Genomic DNA, 9,958 nt, shown 5'->3' with positions numbered 1-9,958 from the left:
GAACCTGGGCCCTTGGCAGTGAAAGCGCAGAGTCCTAACCACTGGACTGCCGGGAATTCCCAGTACTTCATTCCTGTTTATGGCTGAATAATATTCATTGTAGGTATCAACCTCATTTTGTTTATTCATTTATCTGTTGATGGATATTTGGGTTGTTTTCACCTTTTGGCTATTGTGAACAGTGCTGCTATGAACATACACGTATAAATTTTGGTTCCAACACCTGTTTTCAATTCGTTGGGCTATATCCCCAGGAGTAGAATTGTTGGATCACATAATAATTCTATGTTTGACTTACTGGGGAACATCTTAATATTTTCAAAATTAGTTTTGTTTTTGCTTTTGTTTATCTGCTAATGCTGTATTGGAGGATGCATTCCCAGGGCCATAAGAGTGAGGCAGAAAAAGGAGGAAAGCAAATACCTACAGTTTGTCTTTTTCAAAAAAAGGATTTTTACATAACCATACTACCTACCGTTATTGTGCCTAACACAGTTAACAGTGTGTATTCTTTTTACTAAACAGGGAACACGACTTCCAGCAGCCACGTGGGATGCTATTCAGGTGCCATCTGAAACGAGCTCTTCCCCAGAAGGTCTCATGCAAGTTCTGTGCAGTGATGGGGAAACTGCAGAGCAAACTCAAATACAGCACTTATAAATACAGGTACAGCAGCCCTCCCTTGAGTGGGATCCCAAGTTTTACGCTGCATTACAATTCTCCCCTAAAGAAAGAGAAGGCCCGGAGCCATCACTGATGACCTTCCCTGAACAGTCAGTTTGGTCTGTTTCCTTTTGGATAAGAAACATCTTAGTAGATAGCGTCTGCAGCCACAGAGAGAGGGGCCCTGCATCTTTGGGAATCATCTCCAGAGTGAGCAAGGACTCTGGGCTTCTTCCTTTATCAGATTCCAGTCATTCACTCATTCTGAGCATTTACAGAGTTAATAATACCACTTCTGGTGATGTCAGCGTGTCTCCTTTCTCTACTCCTTTTCTGTCTTTCTCCTCAGCCTGGCCTGAATTCCTACCATAACCCACACTCTTCTTCCCCTTGCTCCACTGTGCACTCTGTACCATTGGGCCCCTCATTTTCCATCCTCTCTTTAGCAGGCCCGATGGATTTAGAGACGAGAGAATTCAAACTAAAGCTTTTCAAGAGTATAGCCCAGCTCACGTGGATACCGTCTCTGTTGTTGCTGCTCTGAACTCAGACCTCTGTGTCTCCGGAGGAAAAGATAAGGTGGGGTGTGCAGTGCTTCCCAGGGAACCAGCTTATTGCAGAGAAGGGAACGGAAGGGAACCCTGCATTTCTAGCAGCAACGTTGAGTAGTGTTAAAAATATGGGCTTTAGAGTTAGAAAGACTGGGTTTAAATTCCTGCTCTGCAACTTAGGATGACTTTGGGCAAGGCTTTTAATTTTCTTGAGCTTCAGTCTCCTTATCTATTAAATGGGGATAGTAACGCCAACTGCACAGGACCGCTGTGAGGACTGAATGGTAAGACGCTTGGTACTCTGCCGGACCACCCACGTGATTTTTATAAATGACAAGTATCATTATTCCAGCCTGTCCATTTGTAACCTACCTGCAGACACAGGAGTTATATCAGCAAAAGTAAACCTCTAGTCTCTTTTATGCCTCTCTTCTGCCAAAATGTCTACTTTGGTGTGCATCGTGATTCCTCCCATTGTCACTTTAAATCTCTTTGCTTTCTCTCCCTCGTATTTGGATCTACTGTAGCACTCAGATCTAGGCTCTTGCTGGCAAAAATGTTGATTATTTTGTAATAAATAATGCCTCTAATTTTCAGTAGCCACTTAGAATCTTCAAATTCCATTTTCATACTGTATTTCCTTGATTCTAAGATTCACATTTCTACATTTTAACACCTCTGAAATCAGGATGCATCTAAAAATTGACAATATCACCATTTAATTAGCAGCATTTTGTCTTAACATCTATATCATCTTAGGCGTATGAAATTTTATCTATATGATCCTCACCTGTGAGGGGTAGATAGAGGAAGGATTATCCTCTGTTTTGCAGATTAAGAAACTGGGATTTAATTAGGTCAAGTGCCAACACGCTCCTTATTCCCTAGCAATGAACTACAGAGACTGGGCCAGAGAATGCTCTGAAATCCTGTTTAGGGGGAGAAATACAATAAAATAGTAAAGTATGTACCTGGAAAAAGGATGGAAGGAAATTTTAACTATGATTCTCTCTGGCAGATGGGATATGGATGAGATATTTTGAAATTAAAAAAAAAGGATCTGTTTCACAACAATGTGACTATACTTTTAACGCTACTGAACTGTACACCTAAAAATGATTCAGATGGTAAATTTGAAAAAAAAGAAAAAGTATGATACAGTTTAGGGGAAAAAATCTAATCTCATGTAGATTTTCCTTCAGGATCTGCAACCAGAAGAACCTCAAACTAAATCAGTTCCCCCAGGGGAGTGTCATCCCAAACCCATCAGTAAGGTTCAGAGGAGTGGCCCAGTGGCTTGGGGAGAGACAGAAGAACTCAAAGTAAGGGGGCATAAGGACCGAGCAACAATAAAACCTTGATAGAGAGGGAGAAATTAGGTAGAGAATGAGGTAAAGCCTTGTTGTTTCAGTTCAACTAAAATATTCTAATGACTCTGCAGACAGTTGTGGCCTATAACTGGAGAACTGGAAATGTGGTGAAAAGGTTGAAAGGACATGAGCGTGAAATCACAAAGGTAATTGTCATATGATTACTATCATGGAGGGAATTTGGAATTGAATAAAGGAATGTCTAATAGCTCTAGGTAGTAAGAGTGATTGAATATTCAGTGTTAAGGAAAAATGCTGGGGCTTCATTTGACGGTGTGAAGCCCTACTCCAGGAAAAGCAAAGCAAACCATTCGCCTAGCTATTGTTACAGGTATAGTAGACTAAATTTTTGTTTCATTGTTAAGCCCTTCATAGCCCGAGTGGGAAATAGAGAAGTCTGAGATTAACTCTCCCTAGCCTAACAGGGTCTTGTATTGAAGGCTTACTGAGTGTTTACTATAGCTAGGGAAATGACAAACTCTCCATGCTCAGGAACCTTTTAGCCTAGCTGGGGAAATGTTTAAAAAGCCAACAACAGTTAAATAAAAATTAATCTGTTAAAGAGCATTACATAGTAGACTGAGCTTCCAGTGAAAATGGTAATGTCAATTTATATAACTCGCCTCTCTGAAGTCCACCTAAATGAACTAAAAATTCAGATGCAAACTCCATCATAATGAAACTAGGCATCAGCGACAATCACATAGCACAGAATATACTTACCTACCAGGTACGGTGCATTTGGAACCAGCCTGAGAAAGAACTCCAGGCTCTAGCACTCTTATCTCCAGCTCTTTTTCCCATTTTCAAGTCCAATGAAACAAACACACTGGAGCTTTTTTTTCTTGAGCAGATAGCTTGTATTCACAAATCAGGCCAGTTCTTCAGTGCCTCTCGCGACAAGATGGTCATGATGTGGGACTTGCAAGGCTCCTCACAACCAAGGCAGCAGTTCTCCGGCCACAGCATGGTGGTCACTGGATTGGCTGTGAGTCCAGGTAAGGTAAAGCTAGCTGATCTCTTCCCAACACCGTTGTACTTTCTGAAAAGCCCTGTTCCAGGCCTATCTCATGGACCATCTTCTTGCCACTGTTTCCAAAGACACATCACAGCTATGCACTGGCTCTCGTGACAACACCCTCCTTCTGTGGGATGTGGGGACCGGACAGTGTGCGGAGAGAGCATCAGTCTCCAGGAACCTGGTATGAACTCAAACTTGGTACAGAGCAGGGCAGCAGGAGGGAGCATGGGGTGAGGAAGGGCCTGGGAAAGAGATCAGGAGACACATGACCAGGCACTAGAGGATTGGGTCCTAATTACTGCTCACCCCCCAACTCTCTGTTAGACCCTGGCCTCTCAGGGTTATCGGATTAGATGATCTCTTAAGTTCTTCCACCCCAGAGAACAACTCCACTAGTTTATATTGGAGTTTTAAATGGTGTCCTCACTTATTCCTTCAAAACGTAGTTATTCCATATCTTCTGTGGGCCAGATACTGTGCCAGAAGCAGGGTTAGTGACCCAGGGCACAGTCCCTGGGCTCCAGGAGCTCACAGTTTATGCTTATTGTGTGTTCTGTATATGTAACGTTATGCAGAGAAATAAGCATGACCTTTTGCTCTATGTGTAATTTGCTCTGCTTCTGAAGACCAGTGTTTTCTGTAGCAAACTGGTATATCAACTTCACAGCCTTTGGGGTCAGTCATACCTGGATTCAAATCATGGATTCCTTACTTTTTAGGTGTGCTACCCCAAGAAACTTACTTAGAGTCTCAGTGTCTTCATTTATACAATGGGGAGAATTATATCACCTGACGTGGTAATGTCCTTTAGTGGTTGTCAAATGTCAGTCATAGTCATCTTTTCGAGTTTTGAAGACAACTGCCCATGGAAACATGTGCTTGCCTTGTGCCCCTCCATATTTGTGCAGGTTTCTGGAAGAAAAGAAAATCGTGTTACCCTGGGTTGTTCTGAAAACTGTTTCATGTCTGTCCAGCAGGGGCTGCAGGGATAAAGCAAAACAAGAACACTCTTCCTGAACCCTGTGAGGCCTCAAGCTAGGGTTTCGTTGATCTCACTTTAGAACAGGGGCTGCTCTCCTTAGGTGCCACCCAGCCAGCGGTGTTTGGGTTTCAGGCACTCTAAGCGTGCCCGCATGCATTTTGGGGCTCACAACTGGCCCAGCTGCTTCCATTGCTGCTGATAACCTAGGAACTGCAGGTCGAGCATGACTGGTGGGAATCTGCAAAACATAAAATCCCTCTAAGTCAGATGTGCTAGGTTCGGCATCTTTGAGAAGTGATGGCAGGGATGCTATTTAGCGAGATTTACAGGAATTACAGCAGAGGAATGACATGGTATGGAGAAGTTTTTAAATTTTTGCCTCTTCCAGGTCACTCACCTGTGCTGGGTCCCCAGAGAACCTTATATACTCCAGACCTCTGAAGATAAAACCATCAGGTGGGCTTACTGAGCAGCAAGAAAGTGTTTCTGGTGAAGGTTTGTGGCTCCCCTGCTTACATAACCTGTTCCTACTCTGCTTCTCCACATTGCTTCTCCTTCCACCCCTCTGCCCCTCACCAGTGCTGGGGTCTCTCCGATTGGCCCCATGGATCATGTTGGTTAGAGGTTGAGTGGCAGGAGGTCATCTTGTTCTGGCCGGTTTCCAAGCAGCTGATTCTGCCAGCCCCCACTGTGGAGACGTGTTCAGAGTAACCTCAGAGTCAGTCACTCACTCGTCCCGCCCCTCAAGTGGCCCTTGCTTGGCTCCATATGTTCTCAATCACTCAGCCCTCTGGTGAAGCCCTCCCTGTGGAAGTAGGGTCAGAATCACCATCAGGCAAGTCAGGTGAAGTAAACCCTTCTTAGACTAGAAAGCATGACCAGAAACTTTGGATCTCAGAAGAGATTCTACTTAGAAAATGGGAGGAAGGAGATAAAGAGGTAAAAATGAGACAAGAGGCAAAACAAAACAGTCCCAAGTAGACCCCATGGCTCAGGTTGGCCAAGACCTATAAATCTTCTGTATCTGATTCTGGAATGATGACTACTCCTCTCCATCACGATAAGTATCTTTAAAAATTTTTTGTAAATCGCAGACACAGAAATATTCTCTTGTCTGTTGAAAGTAGTATCCCAAAGGACCAAATTAACAAATTAACTTGTACAATTAAGATACTTGGTCTAAATTCCTGTTAATTAGATCTCAAAATAGAAAGAACTCAGATGTCATTCAGTTTGGTTATTTCCTGCCAGCTTTGGAGTCTCTGAGATTGATCTGGTTCACGTTGCCGTTTTTAGGTAAATCACGGCGTTCCATTCTGACTGGCCAAGACTTTGAGCCAAGACTTTGCCGTTAACAGGCTATTACAGGTGCCTTTCAGCACATTTACTATAAACCCATTCCCTGCTGTAATTTCTTTCAGATTATGGGACAGTCGGGGGCTGCAGGTAGCTCATGTATTTCCCGCAAAGCAGCACATCCAGACCCACTGCGAGGTCAGTGAGGATGGACACAAGTGTATCTCCTGCAGCAGCGGCTTTGGAGGCGAAGGCTGTGAAGCCACGGTGAGAGACTGCAAGGTCCAGGTGTTTGGTTGCTGATGAGAAATGACTTCCTCTGGCTTCCTGCCTGTACTGGGCTACACAGGCAGGCTCTACTAATGTCTCAGGCCTATTCCAAGTGCATACTATCAGTGATCCTTTGCATTCCAGACACTTCTTTCAAGAAACCACCATTGCCTAAGCTCTCTGCATTGGTTGCAGAAAAGAGGAATGTGATGAAAGTCAAGATAGGAAGGCATTAAATACAGAACCAGCCTATTAATGTCCCTACTCCCAACAGAGCTTAGAAAGGGGAGGGACTGTTTGAAGAACCAAGTGTGTTCCCACTGTACGTGTGGTCACAGTAAAGGAGTTCAAGCTCTTCAGGAAGTTTGGAGCTCTAGTGTTGGTTGAAGGCCCATCCCATCCCTAACCCATATACCTTTCCTTGCAGTTAATTTCGGGATAGATTGCCTAGGCTCCTCCAAAGTACCTTGGATTTCCTTCTTTCTTTCTTTCTTTCTTTTTTTTTTTTGGTTGCACCACACAGCTTGCAGGATCTTAGTTCCCCGACCAGGGATCAAATCCGTGCCCTCAGCAGTGAAAGCACAGAGTCCTAACCACTAGACCGCCAGGGAATTCCCAGTACCTTGTATTTCTAATTGTGAGATATCAGTTTAAAGGCTTATCTATAATCCAAATAGGACAATTACAGTTCCCATTTTACTGGACACTTACTATGTGCAAGGCACTGGGCTGAGCACATTATAGTGCATTATCTCATTTAATCCTTAAAACAACCTTGTGAGTTAGGTACTATTATAGTTCCCATTTTACAGATGAGGAAATAGAGGCATGGCAAGTTGAAATCTCTTGTACAAGACCACACTAGTAAATGGTAGGTTGAGGTGTTGAATCCCAGGCTATTGATGTAGCATCTCTTCTCCAAGCTAAGCATTTCCAGCTCTTATAACTGTTCCTTGGATGACATGGTGTCCAGTGATTTCATTATTTTTTGGGCACAATTCCATCTGCTCTTGTCTGTGAGCATTATTCTCCAGGTGTGGTCTGATTTGTATCAACAAGAGTGGGCTGGCAGGACTATCGTCTCCCTTGTTATAGAATCTAGTCTTCTTATACCAAGATTCAGTGTCTAGGCATTACATCGGAAGGTCTGCACCTGTATTTACTTATGAGAAGGTGCTCCTGACTATGGGGCCCCACAGGACCCACAGATGCCAAGAGGCTGTTATAAGGCAGCTCTTGAGCTGTCATAGAAGAGCCCCATTCTGTCCCATCGTGCTACAGGACTTGGAGCTTTCACCAACCATGATGATAATAATGAAGGCAACAACCCTCTGGCACATCCTTAACCTGGGTTGTTTGAGGCATAGTTGTTGCTGAAATAGTCACCGCATGGCTGGATGCTTGGGTGTGTGGATGGGACGGATGAAGATAAGGGTGTCTATGAGGAGGTAAGTGGAGGGAATAGGTGCATGATGAGACGCCGGGGAGAGGATTTCAGCGAATGAAGCATGTCTAAAGCTGGGGAAATATGTACGTGTGAGCCAGCCTCTGTCATTACTTTGCAGCTGTGGGACCTAAGGCAGACGCGGAACAGAATCTGTGAGTACAAGGGGCACTTCCAGACTGTAGCATCCTGTGTCTTTCTACCAAGAGCATTAGCCTTGACGCCTGTGATTGCTACCTCATCGCATGACTGCAAGGTGAAGATCTGGAACCAAGACAGTGGAGGTAAGGAGCCTGCTGTTAATGCTTCTCAAAGATACGTGAAGTCCTATAGGCTCCCTTAAAACTCTTTCTTCCATAGCTCAACATATACAAAGCCACCCATGTCCTGCCACTGTCCAGTCCCATAGTGGTTAAGAGATGACACCAAGAGGCCAGAATCTTTGTCCAATCTCTGCTAGGAGCTGTCACCATGTAACCCCTGGTATCTTGTTGTACAGATTCATTCCTGAGAGCTCAAATGTATTTTGATTCTTTTATTCTTTCTACCTGAAGTTCCTCATCTGGTTTTAACTTGTGATGCTCAAAATGTCTGGAAAAGAGAACAAGAATTGCCATTTTAAAATTCATCCTCGAGGACTAAAATGAGACCCTTAGCTCAGAGGGCATGAAGTGGGGTAAGGATAGTCTCAGAAAGACTCTGCCCTCTCTTGACTCTGCAGCCAAGGTTTGGGATCGCAGTAAGGTAGTGACACTTCAAAGCACCAGAGAAAAAGATGTTTAGGGAACAAGCTGCCCAGAGTCCTCCATGCAGTGGTGCGCCGGAACCAGCTTCCTACTGGCTGATCGTTAAATATTCAGGAATATTTAATACGGTCGTGGTGGGAGTATTTACACCATGAAAACTGGCAAATGCTATGAATGAAGGTAGTTTTTTTTTTTCCTTCCAAAAAGCCAGTTTACCAGCACCCCACTGCCTCAGTGCTATTCTGTCCTGGACACTGGCTTCTGCCAGACACAGGTATAACATTAATTTAGAGAACCTCAAGCCAGATCCCTTTGACAGTCATCTCCCGGAAACTCAGCTCCCAGCAGGGGAGGATAGGGTCGCTCCCTCAGAGAAAAGGTATGGGATCACGTCTAGTGGCTCACAAGCCAGGTGTGGGATCACGTCTAGTGGCTCACAGCGAGCGCAGCCTGGCTGCACCCTCCCGTGGGATTGTGGGAGGAGGGGCAGAGCAGCTGTTCTAGATGCAGGAATCAAAAACCTGAGCCAGGGAGAACCAGGTGTGCAAGCGCTGCCCTGCCTGCCAGGCGTGCAAGGGTAGCTCTTAGAAGAGCAGAGCCTGCAAGATGCAAATGGAGGAGACTGGGTCAGCTGGCAGCCTCAGGCCACCCTTCAGCTCCCCCATCATCCTTTGTCCCGAAGGGAGCTAGACCCCAGGGAGCCAGCAGCTGAGGATCAGTGTTCTTCTCTGTTTTCTCTGCGCTGACCCATGCTTTGTTCTCTGGGCAGGTGTCTGAGGGTAGCATTTTCACATGGCCTTGCAGTGAGGCCCCAGTTGTCCGACGTACTTCCAGGTGGCGTACGTCTTGTTGGGTCCACGTGCCATTCTCTAGACTTGACGTCTTGGGGTTGACTTCCCCGCTGGTGCACGTTCCTCTGAGGCACACAGTGCCTCTCTCTTCTGGGTTAGATGCGCATAGCATGTGCTTTATTTCTGGGGGTTTCTTACAAAGACACTGCCTTTCATGACATGTGCACTCTTGGCCTAACGTGCTGGTTCCCCCTTCCTTCCCAGCCTGCCTTTTCACCTTGTCTCTGGATGGATCAGGACCTTTGACTTCCCTGGCTGTGGCTGACACCGTCTCCTTATTGTGTGCAAGTTTCAGCAGAGGAATTCGCTTACTCAGGGTGGACCATAGCCGAGGGCTGGAACTGCAGGAAGTGGCAGGATTCTGAGGCCAAGACACCTTCACTGGACAATAGCAAACTGTGGCCCCTCCTTACTCAGTGTGACTTTGTGTTTTTCCATGTTCTCTTGGGGGGAGGGCCATGTGGAATGGTGTTCTTTGCTTAGGCTCCCTTGGAAGGTATATCAGTGTTAGAAGCCAATTTAAGTCTAGTGGTTCAAAATCAGGTGCAGAGATTAGAAATATGGACTCAACCATAAGGTTCTCAAACTAAGTTAAATCCAAATGCAATTTTTAGTGAGCTTTGGGGACTGCTCTTCAAAAAAAAGTTTATGGGCCTCTTGCTTTCTGAGATGGCCCACACTCTGTCCGTGGAGTGTGTTTCTCCCAAGGCTGTCTTGCCTTTTGAGACAGACCGCATTCTGTCTATGGAATGTGTCTCTCTCTG

General features: G+C 45.1%; 1 protein-coding gene across 2 annotated transcripts; it reads left to right on the top strand.

The window, feature by feature from the left end:
• Positions 1 to 553: 553 nt before the first annotated feature.
• WDR31 (WD repeat domain 31) lies at positions 554 to 9,559 on the top strand. 2 transcript variants are annotated; one of them, XM_065879601.1, is made up of 9 exons: positions 554 to 666; positions 1,113 to 1,242; positions 2,656 to 2,730; positions 3,438 to 3,582; positions 3,686 to 3,786; positions 4,976 to 5,043; positions 6,009 to 6,150; positions 7,719 to 7,881; positions 9,399 to 9,559. In XM_065879601.1, exons 1-9 carry the CDS (start codon positions 554 to 556, stop codon positions 9,557 to 9,559), a joined length of 1,098 nt encoding a protein of 365 aa, XP_065735673.1. The 2 variants fall into 2 exon arrangements, with proteins under 2 accessions (XP_065735673.1, XP_065735672.1); XM_065879600.1 differs by having other exon boundaries at positions 1,110 to 1,242.
• The last annotated feature ends 399 nt before the right edge of the window (positions 9,560 to 9,958 follow it).

This window comes from Phocoena phocoena, chromosome 6 (assembly GCF_963924675.1).
Source record: "Phocoena phocoena chromosome 6, mPhoPho1.1, whole genome shotgun sequence".
Lineage (NCBI taxonomy): Eukaryota > Metazoa > Chordata > Mammalia > Artiodactyla > Phocoenidae > Phocoena > Phocoena phocoena.
The sequence above is the reverse complement of the archived record's forward strand: the minus strand, read 5'-3'. Positions and strand labels throughout refer to the sequence as shown.

What these genes read in the sequence shown, in the direction of transcription:
- WDR31 (XM_065879600.1), top strand. Translation starts at nt 554, where the DNA reads ATGCTATTCAGGTGCCATCTGAAACGAGCTCTTCCCCAGAAGGTCTCA. An exon ending in ATGAGCGTGAAATCACAAAG is followed by an intron (nt 2,731 to 3,437) that starts GTAATTGTCATA and finishes TTTCTTGAGCAG; the next exon opens with ATAGCTTGTATTCACAAATC. An exon ending in CATCAGTCTCCAGGAACCTG is followed by an intron (nt 3,787 to 4,975) that starts GTATGAACTCAA and finishes TGCCTCTTCCAG; the next exon opens with GTCACTCACCTGTGCTGGGT.